The sequence below is a fragment of the Melospiza georgiana genome, chromosome 15, assembly GCF_028018845.1.
Source record: "Melospiza georgiana isolate bMelGeo1 chromosome 15, bMelGeo1.pri, whole genome shotgun sequence".
Taxonomy (NCBI): domain Eukaryota; kingdom Metazoa; phylum Chordata; class Aves; order Passeriformes; family Passerellidae; genus Melospiza; species Melospiza georgiana.
This window is the reverse complement of record NC_080444.1, coordinates 14,733,154-14,758,310: the sequence shown is the minus strand read 5'-3', so window position 1 is coordinate 14,758,310 and position 25,157 is coordinate 14,733,154. Positions and strand designations below refer to the sequence as shown.

Here is a 25,157-nt window from a genome sequence, read left to right as displayed (position 1 = left end):
GCTCATGAGTATAATTAGAAGAAAGGGAATGACATTTCAAAATTCACACTGAATTTTTTCTTTTCAGGTTAAAACAGCTGAAGAAATTACAGTAAATGGAAGGGGGGAAAAAGAAACAGATTTTCCAAGCCATTTCAATTTACTGTAACCAGCTTATTTCCTACTGGTTTCCTAATGGATCTTTTATGCAGGATTAAAACAGCTTCATTTTGCTTTTTCATGTGCTGTTTATGGTATCCAGAAGTACTCCTTAACAGACTGGTTAGGTCGTGCACAACACTCATATCATGCCTTCCTTGTACAGAAAACATTTTCCAACACTCTAGAGAGCTGTAAGGGTCACTGGTCTCAGTTTCAAACCATTTCCTGTTGTGCCCATGGATGTGCCCAAGGGTTCCACATGAACAGCAGCAGCCTGGAGTTCAGATAAACAGCTACAGAGTTCACATAAACAGCTACAGAGATGGCTCAAACCTGCTGATGTACCACCAGGGAGTTCAAAGCACCCATTGGCAAATATTTCCTCTGAGGAACTCAATTAGTCTCCTCAATTATTAGGAGCCTAATCATTAGGAGGCACACATGCTCTGGCTGGCAATGATCTAAAACTGTTATTTTCCAATAGAAGCAAACAGAGAAACACAGGACATTATAAAAGGCATAAAATGTATCTCTTGTGGCCAAAAATCATCAAGTAAATGATGCTATGATTTTGTAGAATAAAATAAATCTCCAAAGACAAATCATTATAAAGCATCTTGCCATAAGTGAACAGTCTGAAGGGCAAGCTCCACATTCCCAAGGAATTCTTTGCATTGTCGCAAATAGTCTAAATCCAGAGCAGCACTCAGAAGATGGGTACTTAAATCTGAATAAATTGCAGAATCTGTTCTCAAATATAACTCTAAAATCATAGAATGTTCACCAAAAAATCCTCAGGTGAGTGCCATCACATGCCCAAATACTTTTTTTTCAGTTTTTCTTAAACCATTTCACTTTAGATTTGTAGAAATTCTCTTTTCAATGTGTTAAACCATGTCCTTTATGCAGGAAAGGTAAAACTTTCTGCTTTTTTGCAATTATCAACTAACTTTCTATTTATCATTTGTTCTCTTAAAGAATGCTCAAATCTTTCGACTACACTTCAAAACACTGTGACTACAGTGTCACAGCTGAATGAAAACAAAAAGTAAAGCTTGAGACTTTTTAAATTAAAAAAATAATTCACAAGGAATAATATATTCACAAATATATTCACAATATGCTATATTTTTTCAATAATTCACAAATGCTATATTTGCATTTTTTCCAGGATAACTATAAAATGAGTTTCAAAGCATTGAAAATGCATTAAAATATTACTCACACTTAATGGATCTCGTCCCATGGTAATAACAGTTCTGTTCACTGTGCGTAGTAGCTGCACCATTATTTCTTGAATGTGGTGATAAGTTGAAGCCTGCAAATGAAAAAATCAGAGTTTTGATATTAAAATCATATCTCTTTGAAAAGTAAGAAGAAACCAATTATTTCCATTTTGACAGTTCAAGTTGTACAATGTAACAGTCCTATTGAAAGAGTAACACTAATTCTTCTTTCTCACACTGCTCCTTAATTCCAGCAATTTCAGTGGAATACTTGTGTCCAATTCAAGCCCAATCTAATTCACAGCTGTCTTTTGTTTCACTTCCCATCTCTCAGAGGACTCCTGTTGTCCCCATAACTGAGCAGTCTGTAGCTTAACCCTGGAACAGTTAAAGCAAATTCTCTCACAGCTCCCCACGTCTGTGGTGCTCTCAGGGCAGGCTGGAGCTCAGGAATGTCACAAATAAATAGCTGGCAGTCACACATACAGAGTCATTAAAGGAGAAAGTTGTCTTCATTTACCTGAGTTGCTCTGGGAGGGCACAAACTGGACACAGTTGGCCCCAGTTCTGCTCTTGTAGGCTGAAGGAGGTTTGATTATTTATTCTAAAACTCTGAGCAAATGGGAATGACATTCTGTTCACCAGTTTCATTGACTTTACTCTGATCACTCGACAACTTGGGAAACCCGCATGCAACAAGAAAGAAAAGCCTAAGCAAATTTCTAGAAAAGGATATTTACCTTACACCAAGACCCTTATTTAATGTCAGAAATAGCATGGAAAGAGCACCACAATCACAGAAGTGGTGAGATCTTGATCACATTTTAGGCAGCTGAGCCCCAGTACTATCCCAGGAGAAACTTCTTCAGGTCCTGTTTTCCATCTGATTCAGCCAACATCTCCTTTTTCTTTCTCCTATTCTGATTGCTCTGGATCAGCCACACACCTTGAAACAGGGACTTTCCTCACACCTGGCAATTTATCCACTGTTACCATTGAGTGCTCCTGTATCCTTTGACTGTTGCAGCACATGTCACAGTTGAGATGGCCACAATAAAGAGAATGGTGAGAGTGTCCCCATACAATTTCAGAAAGCTTTAATCCACACAGAGTAACATCAGGCCACCTCAGAAGGCTTCAAGCATTTGCCCTTCTTGTTCTTTAGCCCAACCTTTTATCCCCTCCTGTTGATGCCCTGCCCCTGTGTGCCCTCTGCTCCCTTTGGTGGTTGCTCAGTGCCCCTGGGCACTCCAGGGCTCATTGCTGTCAGTGCTGCTCACAGCTGTGCCCATGGGGACGGGGCTGGGCCAGCCCCACTCCAATCACCACAAACTCTGTGCCTACATTTGACAATGACAATCACACAAGTGATCTCCTCGCCTGTCACAGCATTTCAGAAGTTGTTATATTCTATAAATGAACAACGTAGTCACAGAATAATTTGTATTTGGTGTTTCCTTCTTTAAAATTTCACTTTCTCTGGTACAGTCCAATGTTTATAACACAACTTTGCTTGAGAGTGCCTGCAGTGAAGACACATTTGCTGTTCTTATAACACTGTGTACCACTAGAATTTAAAAAAATATTATCAACAGCCAAGACTGATAAACTATGTAGGAGCACTTAGCAGAGGGATATAATTTGTTCATTAGTTTCCCGTTTTTTTAAATTCAAAGATGAGGGTTCATATAATGCAAGTTCACTTTCACATTTCAGTATGTGCTATACCATAATTAGTAACAGTTCAGAACATAGCATAATGAGCTTTAACATTTAGCCCTGACTCCATCATTAAAGATGAGCTCTATTCTTAATTCACAAGTAGCACATAACAAACCCTTCCTGGAAAGACTATTACATATGCTCAAGCACACAAAGGTTATTTTCTGTTAGACCTTTGAATTTTCAGAGAAACATTAGCAAATGAAATAAAATGAAATAAAATGGTTTCTCTATGGAACTGGGACTTCCTTTCTTCTTGACAATCTAAGAAACAACTAGGCATTCAGTACTGACATAGAGAAATTTAAAAAAATTGTTTTCACACATTTGTCAATACACAAAATTTTGTCTTTTATCTTACAGCTTCTAGCTTCAGAAGACAGTCTAACAACAAACTACAACATTAGTTTGCTTTTTCAGATCATACTTCTCTTTGCAAGGATGACATGGGAAAACCCACCATCATTTGGCTTCAGTCCACTGATTAAGCATAAGATTATTTTAGGAGCTAAATTAACGACTTGTATCATATATTAATGTTCTAGTCACAAATCTAAACCATGGCACTGTGTGGGCAGCCACAGAGGAAATGAGCTCTGCACCAGCCAGATCCTGTGTGCTCACTCTCTGGTGCACCCAGTTCTGTAACTTGTATTCCTTCTTTGACACACCCACAAATAAAGGCACATATAAAAGGATAACAATTTCTTTTTTAAACCATAACTCATAATTCTGCATTGTTCTGGCTGAAAAGTCTCCGCAGAAGACCTTAAGGTAATTGGCCCTGAAAGAACATGCAGAATTCCTGACAATATTCCTTTGACATTCTCTTTTGCTAAAGCCTTAAGATCTGCCATAAGTTAGGGAAATGCTTAAACATTTCTTTACAATTACTGAAAATGCTTCCAGGCTTGTTTGCTAAACAGCTTAAAATGCAACTGCTACCAATTACTGACAATGCACAGAACAGGAAAAGATTCTTCATCTCTCTTGCACTTATAGTCAACCAAGATTTCACTGTAGATTCCAAGAGAAGGCATTTACCATTACATTTAATTTTGTAAGCACTATAAATAAAAAATTGTTCTGATTCAGGAAATATTAAAAAACAACATAGATATCAGATTAGAGGCAAAGTCACCTCATGGAGGACTGCCAGACTGCATGAAACAAAGTGTTGTAAAGAGGCAAAAGGAAGTGTTTTCAATTAAAACAGAAACAAAAAAAATCACTGATTTCACCATGACCTTCATCAAAGACTTACTTGCAAGTCTGTATTTCACAGGTGCTTGAAGCACAATCTCGAGCTACAAGGCTAATTTCAGACATGATTAAATCAAAACAATGCCATTTATGTCCAAAAGTTCCTTGCTGGAGAGGAATCTTAAAATCAAACCCAGGCATTTCACTGAGATACCCAACAGTGACTGTCTAGTCATAAAACCAAATACAAAAACAAGACAAACCAGAGATTTTAACAACATGCTGGCTACCTGCAGAACCCAGCAGTGAGGCAGCAGCTGAAGAAAACAGCATTTGAGCACAAGGATCTGATGATTCCCATGTTCCCACTTGCTAAACAATGTGAAGCACAACAGTAGAACAGAGCTGGTAATATCAAAATATCCTTTCCTTTGACAAAGAAAACACATTCTTCAAAAATTCAGTAACTACTTCAAAGATCACCTCACAGTATAAATTTTCACCACATGAAACAGAGCAATTACTGCTGTTTTTTCTTCCCTGTCCTTTGTGTGCCTTCTATTTCTGGCGACTTCCACAGAATAAATGCAATGCAAAATTATCAAAGTTAAGTTTCCAAAAAGTTTTGAATACTAGTCTGAAACAAGGTTTCTCTACTGAGATAGAAAAAACAGAAGAAATAAGGACAAGACATTGGTGTTATTAATATTGTAACATGATTCTGCTACTAAAGGCTGGAGCTTTCTCCTCCTGTAGGTCAAATTTTCTTAGGAGGGGGCTAAGAAATGGTAGGGAATGAATTGTTGAATAGAAAACCGCCTTCATCTTAGGGTTCAAGTGTACCCAGCTGAAATAATTTGGTTAATTCCCAAACCAATGTCTGTATCTAGATCACAGTCAATAAAGGCATCCTGAAGGACACTGCCAAACAATAACTTGGCCATATGTGAACTCTTTCATTTGCCTACAGGTTACAAAGTATTTACTGCTGCAAGGCAAACACAGCCTTGAACAAGAGTTCTCACTTTAGCTGGAAAATAAACATGTGTGTTACACTCCAGAGAAATCTGTAGTGACTCTTTAAGAGAAATGACTGTGTGATCCTTGGATGCTGCTGGGTTCCCTCCCTTTACTCCTTTTTCCTCCTTCAGCTAAGTCATCCTAATAGAAGATTTTCAGTACTGAAGCAGGATCACTGCTTGGTTAAAAAAAATGAGATAATACTCCATGCATTCCTCTGTCAAGGAAGGAAAAAGCTACACACTTGCTGTTGTGGTTACAGAGCCCAGTGTTAGTTAATGACACACGATTAATATATTCTAAAATCCATATTTTCTCCAACCAGCAGTTGTATTGCCAGAGGCAGGCCAGGGTATGGACTTACTGCAACAGAAGCATCTGGTTCTTTTGTTGATATCCCAACTATTCTACAGTATTTCTATGAATTATGATGCCTGTGGAGGGCTCAGCATGTTCTGATACCACTGCTGGACTTAAACTTACCCCCAGGGGCTTTTCTTCTTATATCAGAAATGCATAAGTATTCGCTGCAAGCACAATCTGTGGGTAATGGTGACCCAAACATCTCACAGAGAATCTCCAGTCTACTTTCCTTGAAAGAAACTCTTGCAGAAATGCCACTTCTGTTGAACAAATTTCAGTATATATTTTTTAATGTATGTGTTTTAAATTCTCAGCAATTCTGCTGTTCTGCATAATGCTCTCACTCTCACAAAGATGAGCTACAAACCCATATTTTCAGTAGGCTTTAATGAGTCTTACATGTCAGCAACTGCTGCTATGGACAGCAACTGTTAAATTCAAAAATAAACTTCAGTTAAGTGTTACACACAGAGAAAGTATTACTCCATCTTGCTTAACAACTGTGTTTTACCTTTTAAAGGGTAACAAAACTGGTTACTTTGCATTATAAGCCTTATGAGATGATAGCTTCAGTTTTTGCCCTATCATGCCTTCACCATTTATCTTAAGAATTACATTTCAAATTTATATGTTCCAATATTTCTTTTGCATCCCCTTGGATGAATCCCTCCTGAACTGCTTAAGTCTAAACCAATGAGGCAAATAGCTCATAATACACATGGAAAGATTGCCCTGTGCAAACTGAAAAGCCTCAGCAGTATCAAAGATTTTTATGAAATTAAGATACATGCTGTAATGATTTCATTTACTAGGAAATGATCCAGGGAGCCACAGTGAAAAACTCCCAAAATGACAGCTTGCCTCAATCCAAGTCTGCAAAGTTTGAACATATGTATCAGAAAACTATAGTTGAGGAAAAATCAGCACATATTCACAGGTTAAGGAAATTACAACTTTCTTAAAGCAATTAATTATGATGTTTTCTCAGAATAAATCCCTCAAATTATTGAAAAGTTTCACTGAATAACCTACTGCTCATTAAAAAGAAAGGGAGTTAAAAGTCAATTCAACATTTTCTCAAATGAGGAAAAAAAAGAACCACCCAGATGAAAAATTCAGTGTTCCAAAATGTCAGAAATCTGATAAAGAAACTACAATTTCCAAGTGAAATACAGTAAAGAGTAATCTGTTTTACCCAAACATTGCTGAAAGCAGAAACCACACCCTACAGCATTTGAACACTGAAAAACATTGTTGCAGAAACTACAGGGGTTTTTACAAGAGGAGCACGATGAAATTTGAAATTTATTCTGTATAATTAATATAATTACAGAATAATTGAAAAGTTGTGGTTGGAAGGGACCTTACAAGGTCATGTAACCCCCTGCAGTGAGCAGAGACATCTTCAGCTGAATGAGGTTACTTAGAAGTCAGCATTCATCTTCAACACCTCAACTGCCCTTTGGGTTGAGTTTATGAAAAATAGGAGAAAAGTTCAATTTGCCACTGACTTGTAATAAATATTTGAAAGAGATTAATCATCATCAATAATTTACTTCCTAATCAGCTCAGGCTTTCTACAGACTTGGGCTCTACATCATCATCAATACTTACAGGGTCTTGACAGCTCAGAACCTCCAGGATGCTATTAAGTAATTCAACACAGTACTTCCTCTCCTGCACCTGGAGCTGCTGATCCTCCTTCTGTTCCAGTAATTCCCTCAGCTCTTTTGTAATCACAGGAAGCAGAATGTCCCTGCATTCTGAAAGAAAGCAAATTGTCTTAGCTACAAATATAAATGAAATACTAATGCAAAGAAATTGTCCCTCAAACAGTGAAACAAAATATGCTTTAACAGCCACAGTCCCAATGTGGAATTGCTGATTTTCCAATCGTGCCTTGGGAATATTCCAAACTTGTGTGGTATTTTCATAAGTCTACAGTATTTTCATATATCAAAACCAAAAGTTCCTGATCAAAATAATTTTCTTCAGTTAAATTCTGAGCACTGTTCAGCTTATATCAAACATTTGGGGACAAATTACTCACTTAAATACAAAGCATCCTGAAATTAATTGTTTTAGTAATGGTGTATTTTAATGTAAGAAAATTACTGTATTTATTATCTTATTTCTGAAAGTAAGATTCAAACAGCAGAATAGAACTATGTGCATAATTTTTGAAACATTTCTTCTGAAGGTACATAAAAGAATGCAGACAAAGAAAAGACTCTAATGAAAGGCCTATTGAACCTGAGATAGTGAGAGCTGTGCATACATTCATCTTTATTTAAATTTAAGGAAGCTGACACAAATATGAAGTTACATTCCAGTCTCACATGTACATTGAGTTTTTAAAAGAGAGGTGCCTATAGGAAATGTCAGGAGTACAAAATACACACAGTTGAAATGACTTTAATGAGAACAATATCTATCCGGGAATAAAAAAACATAAACCTTTTTTAAAGAATGATTTAGAGCACCTGGACACACAGTGCACTCCCTGATGAACAAGGACAGGGTGAGATATGGTGAAACTTTATAATATGTGATTTAAAACAAGCCAGGGGGTCATAATCTCCCCAGAATAAGGGCATCAGTACAGGAAGACAGAAGGGTGAGAGAAGGAAGAAAAGAAAGAGACAAAAAGAGAAGAGAGAAAGAAAAAGGGAAAGAAAGAGGGAAGGAGGGAAGCAGGGAAAGGAATGGAAAGGAATGGAAAGTAGATGATAACTGAATTTTGCAGATGAGGCAACAGAAGCAGTCTCTGCAGATTATTCTTATTTGAAGTAACAGCTCCAAGCTACATGAAGCCAAGAGCTTTTAATCATGACTGAAGAGCAGCATAATTTCTTGCCTCAGAAAGTATCTCTACTATTGGTAACTATTTCTACAACATTTGTTGCAAGCTGCAAGAGAAATCTAACCCAATAACTAAATTACAAACTCACCAGTGAGACAGCAGTTAAAGAACGCATATCAACACAGGACCTGCTTGAACAGCAGCATAAAAATGAATTTCACAGAGCCTACAGCTCCTTTATGTGCCCAATTCTGCACAGACATGCTGCCTGCACTTCTTGCAGGCCACAGACTCCCCTCTGCAGCAGAAACCAAGGGGCTGCTCTCACAGACCACAGAGTGGAGCCCAGCAGCAGGGGATTCCAGCCCTCCTAAAGCACTTCTGGGTGGGTTTGTGTTCATGGGCACAGAGAACCACCAGAAGTCAGGAATGGCAGCTTTGTGGTCACCAACTGCAGACAGCAAATGTTATCAGTTTTCTGAAATTGAAATGTAATTCAATACCTAACAAACACTCTTGATTTGCTCATATGAACCACTTCTAACTAATTGTGACTGCAACAAATGCACTGCTATTAGCTGAAGCCAAAACTAAACCTAAGAAACATCATTAGCAACAAAAAAGTTACATGCAATACCTAAAAACTTGCTGAAATGTGAGAGGACCTTTTAAATCAAGGGTTTATACATTCAGTCAACAAATAAGTGCTAGTTATATAAGAGTTTATTAGCTCATTACTCTTGAAAAAACTACTAAACACACTTAAGTTCTCTTTTCACTGTTATCTGTGGAAACTGTCCTTCGACAGGCTAAGGTTATCCTGGGGGGAAACAGTTCCCAGTATGACCAGTTCAGAATTTATTCATTCAAATTGTGACCACTCCAAAAATATTTAAGGTGTATTTTGGATATAGCACTTAATGCTAACCAAGGTCCATTTAATGGTGCTTAGCAGAAGGACCATAAGTGTAAGAGTCCTCCTGAAAGATGGCACAGGTTTAACAGATTTTAAAGGGAATCAGATCAAGTGAAAAAATGGAATCACAAGCCAAGAAAGCAGCTCAGGCTGGATGTAAGGAAAAGCCTCTCCCTCCCATGGACAGCCAAGCAGCAGAACTAACAGGTTGCACAGTCTGTCCTGGAACAACCTGCTCTGACCTCAGAGCTGACCTCATGCTGAGCTGGAGGTTGGACTGGACACATTCCCAGATTCTTTCCAAGTATTCTTCAACTATTCTAGGATCCTTGATTGCCAAAACTGCTAATCAGAGGTAGTGTGACAGGAGCTTGGTGCACTGCAAATGACCAGCTTATAAAGAAACTACATATAGGAAGAAACTATATCTAAAGATATATATATGTATGTAAACTACATATAAACTACAGATAAAGAATATAAACTATATATAAACTACATATAAAGAAACTACAATGAAAACTCAGCAACTGAACAGAGAAGACAAGGATAGCAAGTGCACAACACAGAAGAAATTTACAGCAGATCCTGAATCTCTGCAAAATGGACAGAGACTGTCAGAAATTTAGGAACAAAGCTACATATATGCCTGTATACATAAATAATGACATTTTTGGTGCTTGTCATCTTTTTATTTGTGGACTCAAACATCAAGGTGTCCTATATCAGAGGAGAGGATATCAAACTCATTACTCTCAAGACAGGTGAAACCCATTTCTTGTCATTTTAATCCCTAGAACACGCACAGCATCTGTAGTGAGACATAAAAACTGTTTCACATATATTTAACCTGTATAGAAATACACATAGAGTAAAATTTCTCTTTTCTGGTCTGCTCCATCCCTGTGTTCCTTTGCAGATTCTCTGACTGTGTGCAGGACATGCTGAAGGAATGATTCAGCATCAGCTAAACACCACATTTCTCTATAGCATTGTGGATCCCATACACCAAGCAAACTCTTGGCAGTAAAACTCACCTGCATCCCTCTCCCTACCTGAACTCTGCAGTTACAGCAGAGTTCTACCGATGGCAACACTTTGTGCCACAAGTTCTCTGCTCTCAATCTGCTCTGTATAAATTACACTTTGAATAAGGATGCATAACTTTAACAATCTGCAACAGACACAGTAACAGTTACAACTAATTCAACATGAAGATGAACATATTTAGGCAAACACATTCAACCTTTACTAATCTGCAATGACATGTAGAAATACAGATTCCAAATCAGCAGCATGTGAGAAATTCAGCTGGCAACTCTTTCCCATAACTTCCATTCTTAAAAATAATGCTTGAAAACACTTGCACTTCAAAAGGCATCAGTAGGGAGTCTGTGCTAACAGGCTGCTCATAACAGCAAAGTTCAAAGTCACATCACATTATGTGACATCTCAGCCACTTTTCACCTCTCACAAAAGAGATGGAAGGTTCTTTGCACATTCCAGTCTCACATCTGCCAGGATAAACATAGTTATTGCCCTCACTCCTTCAAAATAATATCCAGCTCAATTTTAAGCTATTAGATGTCCCTTTGAACTGTCTGACAGTTAGCAAATACAAAAATTCCTTTGGGGTAGCTTTCAAAGTTTCCAGGAGCAACTGGATAATAAAACCTATACCTAATGAGCTTTATTTCAAAAGCAAAGTAAGAGACTAAATTGAGAAAATCATTGGAAAGAGGAATCCTCTCTTCTAGATAAAGTACATTTTTAATTTGTCCTCATATAGAAAATAAATGCCTAGGATTCAAGGTAAGTGTTAACCACCAAATTACACCTGACTTCACATGCCAGGGATGCACATTTGATCAATAATCAGGAAACATAAATGAGATCACAACTAACAGCTTGCACCAAACACCTTAAAGAGGAGTGGGAGCATACCAGCCTTCAGAGGTCACTTAAAGCTTTCTCCCAGGAAGCAAAATGCCTGCTGCTGTCTATAATTTATTTAAAGCCCACAGACACATATTTTAGTGAAAGAATCAAGTCTTTGACATAATTTTTCTCCCATACAGAGCCATTCCATAGTCTTTAAACATGAAGAAGGCAGGGCTTCTTGCATAGACCAAATTTTCTTATTGTACTGAGGGAACAGCTGAGGCAGAAGGTACAATTGGTTTCCACCAGTTTTTAGAGCTAATTACTCTGCAAGCTTCGGTAATCCCTGTTGTACTTGGTAATATAAATTAAGATTGGATCCATATTTGATACATACAGAATCTCCTAAAACATATGCAGCTGATCAATTATTTACAGGGTATTTTCAGATGTGAACAATGTTGAAGTGTCAAGCTACATGGAAATTCAGAGGTTATTTAACTTTTAGCTATATTGTTTCCTTTAAAAAAGGTCAAACTTTCCATTAATACTAATATGAAAAGAATCAATAGATTTTAGTAAGAAAATTTCTTTTTTTGTGTAAATTATTTTGGTTAATATTAATGCTTTATGTCTATAGTTTTTGCCTGGCTGCAAGCTAAACTCAGCTTGTTGATTATACAGGAGAATTACTTAATTTTGTAATGCACTTTTAGGACATTATTCATACACAGAAAAAAAGGAAAAACTAATTAGGTTTTAGAAGACCCCCACCAGTTAAAATCATCCTATATGAGGATGAACTTCCAAAATATGCTGAAAAACACATAGAATCAAAATCCATTTCCAAAAATGGAAAAAACCCAGTACTTGTAGCAAGGTAGGCCTGATCTCAGCCTGAACCTGCAGATGGACTAAAGTAAATATAAACCTTTAGTTGCTTCCTCGTAACTTTGAAAAACCAGCTAAAACTATTTCACTAGGACATCACATAAAATATGAAGTTCTTGTACTATCTTGGGGCAAGGGAAAGTTTATTGAACCAGCATATAAATTTCTGATTCTATTACTAAGGTGTCATTGCACAAGTTACATAAGGAAAATGAGCCAAGTGCTTGTTTAACATCAACAATTCACTGGCCTGGGAAAAGGAGGAAAAATTAAGAAAATGGTGGAAGACTGTAATTAAAAATATAGCTAAAAGAAAACTTTATGTCATAGTTGATGATTTAGGCTCATCACTGGATGCACACACAGCAAGGCTGCAGATGGCATTGAGCTGGGCAGAAGGGCTCTGCAGAGGGACCTGGCCAGGCTGGATGCATGGGCCAAGGCCAGCAGGGTGAGGTGCCAGGTGCTGTGCTCCAGGCAGGAGGGACCTGGGGGTGCTGGGGACACCTGAACATGGCCCAGGTGTGCCCAGGTGGGCACCTGGCCTGTCCCAGCCAGGGTGTGGCAGCAGGAGCAGGGCAGGGACTGTCCCTGTGCTGGGCACACCTTGAGGGCTCTGCCCAGTCCTGGGGCTCTCAGCAAGAAAGGCCCAGAGGGGCTGGAGCCAGGCAGGAGAAGGGAATGGAGCTGGGAAGGGCCTGGAGCTCAGTCTGATGGGGAGGGGCTGAGGGAGCTGGGCAGCTCAAGGGGGACCTTCCTCCTCTACAACTCCCTGAGTTGCTCTCTCAAGTAGCAGAAACTTCCTCAGGGGTTGTCCAGCCCTGGCCCAGGCTGCCGAGGGCACGGATGGAGTCACCATCCCTGGAAGATTTAAAAGATGGGTGGATGTGGGGACATGGTTTAGTGGCAGACTTGGCAGGGTTAGGTTTATAGTTGGACTCATTCTTAAGGGTCTTTTCCAACCTAAACAAATCTCTTAGTCTGTGATGAAGCAATTCATATTCTCACACCTCCTTCCATGCTCCAGGAAAGCTCAAGACAGACAAGGGAGAGACATGGAGAGGAGAAGATGCCTATTTAAATACTAGCTGCTTTCTTTTCTGCTTGATAAATAATGTAAGAACATTGCCAGCAATCTATTCTTTAACGTTCAAAAGCATGAAAAATCCCAACTGTTCTGTCTGGTTTTAGTCTAGCTGCCCCAACTTTTATGTGAACACATAAAAGATCAGCATACAGTTTGAGCATCTTGCATTTTCTTCATCAAGGTCTGTGAAAAGATTTAGTATTATGCATAGTCATCAATCCCAAATTCCAACCCATTTCTTGGAGAGGTTTCCTGGCAGCACCTTCCTGTATAAGAACAGGTAGATCCATTGTTGTCCAAGATTAAGGAGTTATGTGTTTTCTATTTTGGGTTTGGTCGGGTTTTTTAACCCTTCTATTCACCTTATGCCCTTTGGAAGATACCTAATGATTTTTTATGTACCAGGTAAATGAAATTCAAACTCTTAAGTCATTAATGCAATCATGTCATTAAAAAAGACATTTGGGTCTCCTTCAGCAAAAATCACAGACGGGTTTCATTCCTGACTGCCTCATACGTGCAGCCAAAATGGTAATAAAGATTTAACACCACTTTTGTCTCCCTTAGGAAACACTTCTCTTGATTCCCTGGCATGCCTGTAGTCATATCCATCTGTTAGGATGGCTTCATGCCCACTTAAAAACTGGCATGCCAATTTAATAAGGACATAGGTGTCATCTGAATACAGATTTAGAACAAAGCCTTAAAAATAAAGCCAGTGAACAACATTCTTTCAATGAGGTGAGACTTCTGATGGCAGCCAGTGCTCAATTAAAGCTTTGTGCTTCTTCACAAAGGACATCTGTTCACAACTGCAGCAATCTTCCTGTTAAAAGTCTTCCCTCTTTGTTATTTGCAATTTAACTCTTTGGTTTACTGGGAAGGCCCAGAATAATGATTTAAAAATTATATATTTTTCATTCATTGTTGAATCTCAGTTAAAATTTCACAGCTTAGATAAGAACCACAGAAAAAAAGGTAGCTCAGGTTGTCGCTGTCATATTTTCTGAAAATTCCCTTCACCAGGATTTCTTCTCCTGGGAAGCTGAGAAGCCTCAGAGAAAAATGAAAACAAGAATTGTCTGATTTGCTTCTCCTGTGTTTTGCTGCTTTGGAATGTGGCTGGAGATTCAGTAAAAACCATTCACATGTTGGATGAACAGTCACCATCCAGCTGTGTCGGGACTCTGGAGAGTCATGAGTTTTTCATTATCATTCTTTGTAGTCTTCTATAAGGATCCTCTCTATTCTTTAGCATAGCATAATATAATATAGCATAATATAGCAATAAATTAGTCTTCTAAGAACATGGAGTCAGATTCAATCATTTCCTTCTTTGTCCTGGGGACCTTGAAAATACCACAGCAGGTGACCTAAAGATTCTGACAGCTCTGCAAGATGCAAATTCTCTTTGTGCCCTGGACTCTAATAGGAACATGAAGGAAGGAGAAGCACAGGATCCTGTGAGGCCAGCACTCAGCAGCTGCTGGCAGCTCAGTGTCAGCAGGTGAGGCAGGACACAGAGCAAGTCCAGCACCCAGGGCACAGCACTGACCCCAGGAGCAGCTGCTCTGCCCCTGCCAGCTTCCAGGTGTGTGTTGAAGTGTGCCCCTTGTGAGGGCTGAGCAGTGCCAGGCACTCCAGGGCAGCCAGGACTTCCAGCACAGCCCTGCTCTAGCCAAGAGAGCATTCCCAGCACTTGGTGCCTTTTCCAGCTCGCAGGCATTGCAGGCTGCCAGGCAGACACACAGCCTTGTCAGCACATCCTCTCTGGCACATTCACATCCTTTAGGTCCTTTCCAACCCAGGCCATCCTATGATTCTGTGAATTTTCACATTTCCTCATTTCATGTTACTGACACCCAAATATCTGCCGTTATCAAGTGCTATGATATGTTTTTGATCTCTCTCTTCTAGTTGAAGCAATTGTAAACCACATTTTACACATATATTTCAAAGTTCATTGTTAAAACTAGTTCACCTAACTTGATTTCCCTCCACATAACAGGATTTTTTAAAAATGTAACTACCAAAATGCCGTAATGGGTCAAGTCTAACAAAAAGTTATCAGTTGCAATATCAAGCATGTCTCCTACTCATCCATAAACACAAGTAATGGCTTTAATCCACATATGTTCATCACAAATGTGTGCAGATAAATACCTACAGATATGTTTATGCCATATTCATCTATATCAAAACATTGCAGCAATAAAACTGGCAAAAGATGAATGCTTGAAATATAGGACTCGAAGTGATGTTTTAGAGGTAATGTACGCCTGAAAAATGCCCCAATAAATAAATAAGCTAAATGCAAAATTGGAGACTGAATCTACAGGATAGACTGGGTTTCAGAACCTTTTTAAAGGAATATATGATCAGTGACTAATTTCCATTTTCCCCAGTAGCTAAAAACAGCAGAGTCATGTGCATGAACAATCTCCAAATTCAAGTATTTGAAAAATGTTTCAAAGTTGTGTTGAACACAGGGAAGGGGGAAAAATCATAGAAAACCCCCACAAAACCCAAAAAATTTAGGCTCAGGAAGTCTTGTCAGTAGGAACCAGTTTGTAAGATCATAATAGTAAAAACCATTACCTGTAACTCAGTCCTGGCCATAATAATTAAACTGAAAGATTAACCATAATTAACCAGAAATTACTCCTACTACTACTTTTTTTTTTTTTTAAACTTTTTCTTACTAATCCTAAAGGTAAAAATGATATACTATATCAACACAAACTAGGAACAATATTCCATTTGTGAAATGAAACCAAGTGTTTCACAGGTAAAACTCAGTAATGTACACAAGTTAGGAAATCAGTGTGGTTAGGGGTGTGTGCAATACTTATGTTTAAACAGTAATTGAATGAAAAGAGTTCTTCAGTGAGGAAAAAAATTTTGCTACAGTCTCAGCATTTCTTTTGGCATCTGGCAAATTAACCCCTGGTGCTAACATATGTCTGTTGCTGCTGTTCTTCCAAAATCAGCAAGTGGTTTGCATATGCTGAACATGCAGCAGCCGTGTCTGGAGCCACAGCGAGCACAGGGCCTGCATTTCCAGCCAAGACAAACCCAATTCCCACCCTGCCAGTGACCATCTGTGTGCCCTACTTAGAGCTCCTGCTCTTTGGGGTGATCTCAGCTCTGCTGCAGCACAAACCCCTCTGCAGGGCTGGACCAGGAGGCAATGCAACATCCAAAGCACCACTATCAAACATACACATTTCACTGTGTGTTGAAGCACTTTATATTAATTTCTCACCAATAAAAACCTGTTCTCTCAAGGCTATTCATTTACAAGCTCCAGCATGATGTTGTGGCCTCAGATCTCTTCACAGAGAGCAGCAGGCACAATTTTCCCAAGGATTTTTCCTGGAAAAGGCAGTGAGAACCTCAGAGAAGAAAGGAAAACAATTCTTATCTCTACTCACTGCTCCTGTTGTTTTTGCACATGTGGAATGTGTTATAGAGATTGTTTACAGACAGTGATTTAGGTGAAAGTTGTTTTGAGTGATTAGCCAGTCACTCAAAGCTGTGTCCTGGCTGACTCAGACACTCAGGGGTTTTCTTTAGTGTCCTTATAGTATAGTATCTCTTTAGTATAGTTATAATGTAGTATTAGTGTAATATAGTATGGTTTTAGTAAAGCAATTGTTCAAATTTCTGAATCATGGAGTCAGGTGCCAATCATTCCCTGTGCTGGGGGCTCCCTGCATACAATATAATGTCATAAATATTCCAGACCCAGCTTAGAATAAACATCTAGCTCCAAATACTGTAAACTCAGCAACACTAACTACAATAAAAACTCCATGTGATTTATGAACAGCTATATCTTAATTTGTTATTTTCTCAAAAACAGAAAGATGGTGGGAGAATTTTGGCAGTAAGTTTCCTAAAAATAAACAAATGAAACAGTAACTCCTGAAAATTAGTTTTACATAGAAATTAAACAATTCTAACAAAACCTCTTCACAACAGGGAGAGAGAATAATCCATTACATGCTACTAAACAGAGTGACAGATATGACAGGATACAGTTTCTTACATCATAAAAGAGACTCTAAAATCCCATTAGAGGTGTTTATATGAGACAAGGCAAGCATTTCTGTCACTCTGACTTTTTAAAATAAAATATCAAGTAATCTAAAAGCAAAGTGTCAAAAATTTAGCAGATTCCTTGCCCTTTGACCAAAAAGGACTTATTATTTTCTAAAGAAAAAACTGTATGAAAGTCTGCTCACACATCCTGTTAGAACATTCCTAAATGCCACGGTGAAAGTGCACAAGCAGTGGAAACATCCATCATCCTGCACTCAGCCCCTCAAACACCTGCACCCCCATAACCTCTCCAAGCTGTGTTATAGTTGCAGAGTGGGAACAAGAAATCAATGCCTCTACAAAAAATGGCAATGTAATTTAAAGGCTTCTAAAAGTGCTTTAGTGCTGCAAGGCCTTTGAAGATCAATTACAGCAGAGGTGCACGGGACCATTTCCTATCTGATGAAAGCACTCCATGGTCTACAGTGGAAATTTCGAATGCCTGGGAATATCTCGCAATAAATTCAGTTTACCCTCAAGGCTTCCAACTTCAGGTTCATGTGTGACTTATTTAATACAGGCAAATTTCACTGACTTTAAATTTTTTTTTCTAAAACACTTTCCCATGTTTTCACAAGTCTGCTTCTTTGGAAAATGCTGAGAATATCAATGGGTCAAAGAACAGAAATGCCAATATATGCAGTCCAATTGAATTATAAAGATAACACCTCTGGGAATGGATGTAAATTAATTGAACAATTGCAATGAACTACCTGTAAAGAGACTAAAGTCTGGAGGAAAAATGGATAATCTGAAACATACCAAATTAATAGACTTCACTGTAATTAGCAGTGTAGTTAAATATATTCTGTATTCATGGCAGAAAAAAATACTACCTGTTCTAGATAAATGTGAACTTTAGTTAATGATACTGCTGGCAATCTTACCTTAATTATCATGCTGCATCCTATTCTGAGATAGCCTACATGTGCTTTCATTCTTGTTAATGACCTTCCAGCTCATTGAGTGCAGTAATGAATCAGGCGGTGTCTACACCCCACACACACTTGGTTCTCTACCCAATTAATTTGAAAATCAATTGTATTTAATGTACAGCAAAAAAAACCACCTTTAGAATCTTCTATTTTAAGCCACGGCAATGTAAATGAAAAAAGAGTTGTTTGCTATTTACTGTGCACAGTATTACAATAGCACAGTACAGAAATGTTTCCATACCACTATTATATTATATAGTAATAGATCTAATAATAATGTAATGATATTAAATTTTATATTATGTAATGATATAGATACTTAATTGTGTATTGGCCTTTTCACATTCTTCAGTGCCTGCACTTAAACATGATGTGGACTATGTGGACTATGGTATTATATATAGTATATATAGAGACAGAGATATATATACTATACATATGTACACACACTCTCTCTCTCTGTATATATAATATATATATAGATAGAGAGATAGAGAATATATACATATATATACACACACACACAATATATACTATATTATCCCTGTGGTAATTACAATGTTAAGGTTGAAAACAAAACATAAATGCAAATAATCAAAAATAGCATTTAGACTAAGTCAACACCTTGTAATTATTTAAAGGATAATTTTCTGCTGTTAGTAATGTAGGGGCAGTTGGGTGAAAGGAAAGGTGTAAAGATCATTACCAAACAGAGAAACTCCGGTGTTAAATGCCCTAAAGGATACTTGGGTGACATCACTGAGGCAATAGGAGCATGGTTAGCTGGCCATTCTGTGTTAGAGGAATGGCAGCTTTATGGAATGGTCTCAAGAAAAGGAAAATACATTTGCAAGAGTCTATTTGGCCCTGACCACGTTGCACCAAGGGTGGTGTAATGGTATGCCTGCTACTTCAGTAAGAAAAAAATAAATAAAAAAAACAAAGTTGTCAGTTTCAAGCATTTTAAATTCTGAAATAATGACAATTCTAAATCCTACATTACCAGCAAGGAGCTGTTTTATTCTGTCACTCCATCAAACTACTGGCACACAAAATGTTTAAATGAATATTTTCTAGTTAGAAAAAATATTATCTTGTTAGTACTATCATAAGTCATGATATTGCTAAAACAATATGTCATGATTAAGCTAAACAAACAGGGTATATTTTAGTTTTATTTTAAAATGACAGCAACTTGATTTCTCTATTTTGGGCAAATGCTTCTTCAGAGGACTTCTCTTGAAGTCCTATTAAAATTAGATTTTAATCTAATACATGAAAAAAAAAAAAATCAATCCATTTCTCCAGACTCCTCCAAAAGTAGCACAGCTAAGTATTATTATAAATTATATACAAAGTAATACTATATTAACTATCACACTATGAACATTTTAAGGTAGATCTTGCACATGCAATCCCCACAAGCACATAAACAAGCAGTTAATTTTTACATATTATGTAGTGGATATACTTTAGCTGCCAATTACTAGTGCAAGCTTGGATCACAATACCCAGATATGCAAGATACAGGTGAAACAGCAGGGCTGGCAAATCAATCCAGTGTGATTTGCTGCTCTCAGCTGCTTGGTCCTGCAGTCAAGTGTCTGTTAGCAAAAAATGGTGGAGAGCTTTTGGGCAATACGTTTTTATTTTTTTTAATCTACAAGTTTAAGACTAAATGAATCCACTAACTACCTGTCGGGGAAAAACTAAAATGTATTAATTATCTGGTCAGCATTATGTAAAACCCACCATTTATTGGTTTTATAAAAGGTCCCCAGAATTAGAAATCCTCCTAGCAAAATTTCTTATTCATTATTACCTAAAAAATATAGAAACAAAACCGTGTCCTCTTTTTAGAATTCACAATGCATCCTGAGGTAGACATATCCCATGACAGAGCAGCTATTTATTTCAAGACATCAGACAAGCTGCATTTACAAGCAACCAGCAATCTATTATTATTATTTATCTGCAGTAGTAAAAGCTTTAGAGAGTATTTTGCATTAACAGACCTCAGCTAAAGGAAGGGCCTGTTAAACACATGAAACCAGCACCACACTAAGCAGACTATAATGAAAGATTCTTGGGAATCCAAACCTCACTCTTTTCTCTTCTGAAACACACAGAGGGGTGGAAGAAAGGAGCTGTAGGATGAACACTAGTGAATAGAACTGTGAAGCACACAGTTATTGTATACTCAAATGTTTTCCTTCTGAATATTTGTTAGGGTTTATTCCTTATTATACAAGCCTAGGATCTGCTGTTCTGACTATCACTCCTGATCTGTGAACCAATAACAACTGAGTTTCTTTAAAGAAAAATTATTGAATCAAAAAAAAGTTTATCGCTTACACCTAATTTCTGAGTATTAAACACAGAGTAGCTGACTGAACTCTAGCAAGATCAAGAGTTCAGGTGAGTGCCTTATTTGTACCCAAATCTTTCACTCTTTTGAAAGGGTATTTCTCCTGGTCTGAATTCTGCTCACCACAAGCACCACAGATAAAACTGAGTCTGGCACTTCTGATTTTAGAAGCAGCAGCAGTAAAGGCACCTCATACTGCAATGATGTACAAGACTCTGCTTGTAAAACAGAAATACAGTCAACTACCAGAGCAAACTGGGAATGCAGGGCTAGAACTGTTTGAAAATTAATTAGAATCTCCTCTTAACATTTTAGGTCAGTGTCTGGAGATACCTAAGCTGCAGCGACTTGTGTTTCACCAATTCAAAGTGAATTTACACATAGTTTAAAAAAAGCAAATGTGAATTCACACATAGTTTCAAAAAAATCACAGCTGTTGACCATGAAACTATTAGCATAAAGATAGGTTAAAATATTACGTAATCTAATCTAAACATTAAAACCACCTACATTATTTTCTTGACTTTTTTTCCCAGGAAATCTACAATGGTCTTAAAACAAGCAGACACTGCTAGTCATTGTTGAAGCTTACAATATACAATTCAGTCTCAATGGAATACAACACAGGTCTGAAAATAAAGTGTAATTTTTATCTGTCCTGGCTAGTTAGAACTGCATCACTCTCCTGGCAACTCAGAATGAGGTGAGCAAAGCAATCCTCTCTCAATCTACTCACACACAGCACTATTTGCAACCCACTGTTGTACTGTCAAGTTCCTGGAATCATTATCTCTGAGCTGTCAGAAATTGGAACTCATCTGAGGAGTCCTTGTGCCTTTCAGGTTCTGAAGGTTATCTACACAGCAAAAAGGTGCAGAGAGAGAAGCAACCATCCAGTCCACAGGAGAGGAGAGAGAACACTTGACACTGAGATGAAACTAATCATGTAAAACTTGGCTATTCTGATAGGATTTCTTCAGCAAAAATTCATTTCTCGTGATAATATGAAGGAAAACTGAGCACAATGATGATAAGGGCATTTCAGTATCATTAACAATCCTGAGAGCTGAGAAAGACACTAAGTTCTGGTAGAGGGTGAGAAGCATTGTAATTCCTGTAAGTGGAAATGCTGCATTGCAGCTCAGTGTACCACAGCACAGATATTTTTTCGCCCTCTTCCTAGGCAGAGGCCTTATTATTCACAGGTCTCACTTCCTGTTCCTATTCCACTATAGACCTTAAAATGGGTTGAAAGGGTGTATAGCTCACCCACTTAACCACTATAACACAAGAAAACCACACAAAACTGTTCCTCTGAGCCCCACCTGTTCCTTGCTCCAGGCCAGCAATCACACTTAGTACATCCTGTGGAAAGGCTGAATCCCCTCCAGAGCCCAGGCTCCTGGCATTCACACTCTTTCACTATTTGTTTCACTCCATTTCAAACGTGAATTGCACACCATGTAAGTCACTGAAAATTTTCACACATTTATTTGAAGCCTCAGAGGCATTTTGTATTTACCTTGTTTTTTAAAAAGGTTGCTGCGTACGATTTCCTTCATGGACTGCACTTTCTGCTTCTGTAGTTTCACTGGTGGAATGCAAGTGTAAAATTCATATAGAAGTTGGCTGCATGAGAAGGAAAAATGTCACAAATACCATACAGATGAATTCATCAGGTGTTAATAAGGACAGAAAGAAAGAGCAGAAAATCACATATTTCTAAAAATTTATCACATTTTAAGACTTAAATTTATTTATATATCATGAACATTGACAAGAGACCAGTAACAAACATGTCCAGGGACCCACCAGTGTCTTGATCAATAGGAACTGGTGTAGCTTTGTGGAACTAAACTGATCTAAAAGAATTAATTGCTGACAACTAGGAAGTGTTCAAGAGTGACTCACCTCAGTAACTTGGCATCAAAAACCGTTTCAACATCATGAAGAACTGATGGGATGTACTTCAAGGCAGCAACCTGCATTGACAGACAGATCATTTTAATCCTGTGTGTTTGTACATGCACATGCACAGCACAGAGCACACCACCATCACAAAACTAACCGATAACTCAGACTTCTTTCCCCAGACTGAAATTTTACATCACATTTGAATAAATTTCATCACAGAGCTGCATATGCTGAGGATCTACAGAGGAACTCAACTGCCATAGTTCCAAGTGGATCTGACTCTCTTTGTGAGAGTTAGACCAACCCAAGCAGTGAGAGGGTCCGGCTTTGTAGATTATCTCCTTGCAGACCACTAAAGGTGTCACTATGATGCAAATAAATAAACCAGGCACAGATCAAAGCAGGAGCTGTACCAATTCCATGCCAGAAATGTGCCATGCAGGAGGCAGAAGTTGAGGTAGCAGTCACCCACCCTCCCCGATGCCACCCTTCCAGAATAGATGAAAGGGGTGGTCATGTCCCTACCCAACCATCTGCAGCCAAGCTGTGGGATGGTTTATCTCCTCCTATCAGTTCCTGTTTTGACAGCATAGTGGGATAATCAAACCTTACACTGACAAGGTTAAGAGACAAGTTACTACTACATGGACAAGAAAACTTCAACAGGTAATTTCAGGCTCAAAATCACCACTAACTTAAGGCTAATATGCTTAAAAACTAACTTGAAGTACTTTGTTTCACTGTGCAGCTTTAGTTTGTAAATTCCTACTAACATCTTGCTAAAAACTAAATTACAGTGATGATCAGCCTTCTAGTACTGATCTATCTGATAGAAGCCTATCTAGGTTCAATATTTCTCTTACCTGTACACAGCAAGCTCCCTGTTAAAAACTTAGTCTCTTGAGAGTAGGGGGCTTAGAATGAAGAAAATTAGAGGGCAGCTCTCTTTGGCTCTCTTTTAGACCTTTTAAACACAATAAAGCTATAATTTTATTTGTATGAGCTTCCACTGCAGTAGCCAATTAAAAAAAACAAAACCAAACAATGAAGAAACAAATTACATCTTGATTGAAAAAGAGAGCTTAGTCTGCAGCATGAGTGAATACATTTCAGAGACTCAATGCTGGTTTATGATACCTTCAGATAAAGTCATTCTCCTGCAGATCTCATCCCACACTCAAACACAAACCTAGAAAGGTCAAAGGAGTGTTTAAAACCTGTTGCAGCTTCAACAAAGAGATTGTACCTTCTGCTGATCTTGGGGAGTCCCTGGGCTATTTAAAGCACCCAAACAAACACCTGTATTGGCTGGAAACTGCCTTCAGCTTTAATTCAAACAGGTGCTGCTCCCTCTTTTCAAGCAACAGATAGTGCATGAAGAGGCTGCACAGCAGCATCTGAATTTCATTTTACAGAAGTTCACAGGTACTGTAAAGGGTGTTTGATGAAAGACAGAGCCACCATTGGCTACAAAATATTTCAAGCAGTACTTCACTGACACCTGGACTATTGTGCTGACTTTCATGTATTGTCTGTTCTACACTTGCATAGGAGGGGACGATAGAGATGCAGCCTCTCTTCAGATCCACAGTTCCAGCTGAAGTACAACAATGAGTATATGCCCTGCACTATTTTAGACTCCTAAGTTTCATTTGCAATAATTGCTTCAAATGATGCACTATGGACACAATCGAGCACTGCCCTTAATGAAGTCATAAAAATCTCTTAGTCAGCAGTACAAGATGCTCTGCATTCTTCAAACCTTAAGAGATTAGTTTTTTAAGCAGGATACAGATAAACCCACAGCACTGCAGAAAATGATTTCTTACATATACAATGTACAGTTAAATTTATTTTAACCTTTACTCATGACCAAGCTTATTTTTAGCTGCCCTCTTTTTGCAGCATTACATTATACATATTCATGAAATTCCAGTACCCATGAGATAAAAAGTACATTCGAAGAAATCATTGGTGCTCTGTTTCTTAATCTAATTTTACTTGCCATCAAGGCAACTTTAAGAAGTTACTGTGCCATCCCCCTTTGTGCACCACAAGCAAAGCATCACTATCAGTGCTTTTCTAGGCTTATTCTCTCATAAGAAAAATGTACTGAGCTGCATAAAGTCCTTAGAATCTACTGCAGCAGTAGGGTGGGTCAAAATTGTGTAGGGAAGAATGAGAGAAAGGCAGCAGCTTCTTATTCCATTATTTTTCATATTTTTCAATGCCACAGACATTTCGTTTTCTATGTTTCAGTGACCTTGAGAACATGCCATCTAAGGTTTCTGAAAGCACGCACAGCACAGGGAGTTGTGTTTTCTCAATTCAGTGCCTAGGAGCAGGCTGGGGAGAGCTGACATTTGCAGCAGACAGGACCATCTGTAGGTCAAACGTGGTGTGTCAGCTGGGGAACACAACAGTTGGGAAAGGAGCAGGGGCTTGATTTGTAAATTAAGGTTGAGAGCACAAGCTGGTCAATGAAAGGGCACGCTCACAGATTACAAATCAGCAGTCAACAGTAGGACAATCTAAACAACATATAATCTGAAATTTAAAAATCATTCATTCAATTTTATTCCC

General features: G+C 38.2%; 1 protein-coding gene across 1 annotated transcript in view; it reads right to left on the bottom strand.

Moving 5' to 3' along the window:
• The window catches only part of DOCK2 (dedicator of cytokinesis 2), a 159,849-nt gene that overhangs the window by 96,582 nt on the left and 38,110 nt on the right, over positions 1-25,157 (bottom strand). The window contains exons 24-27 of the mRNA XM_058034687.1: positions 22,572-22,642; positions 22,183-22,289; positions 7,290-7,438; positions 1,367-1,459 (exon numbers count right to left, since the gene is read on the bottom strand). Of these exons, the coding sequence (XP_057890670.1) occupies positions 1,367-1,459; positions 7,290-7,438; positions 22,183-22,289; positions 22,572-22,642 (420 nt within the window). The remainder of the gene's footprint in view (positions 1-1,366; positions 1,460-7,289; positions 7,439-22,182; positions 22,290-22,571; positions 22,643-25,157) is intronic.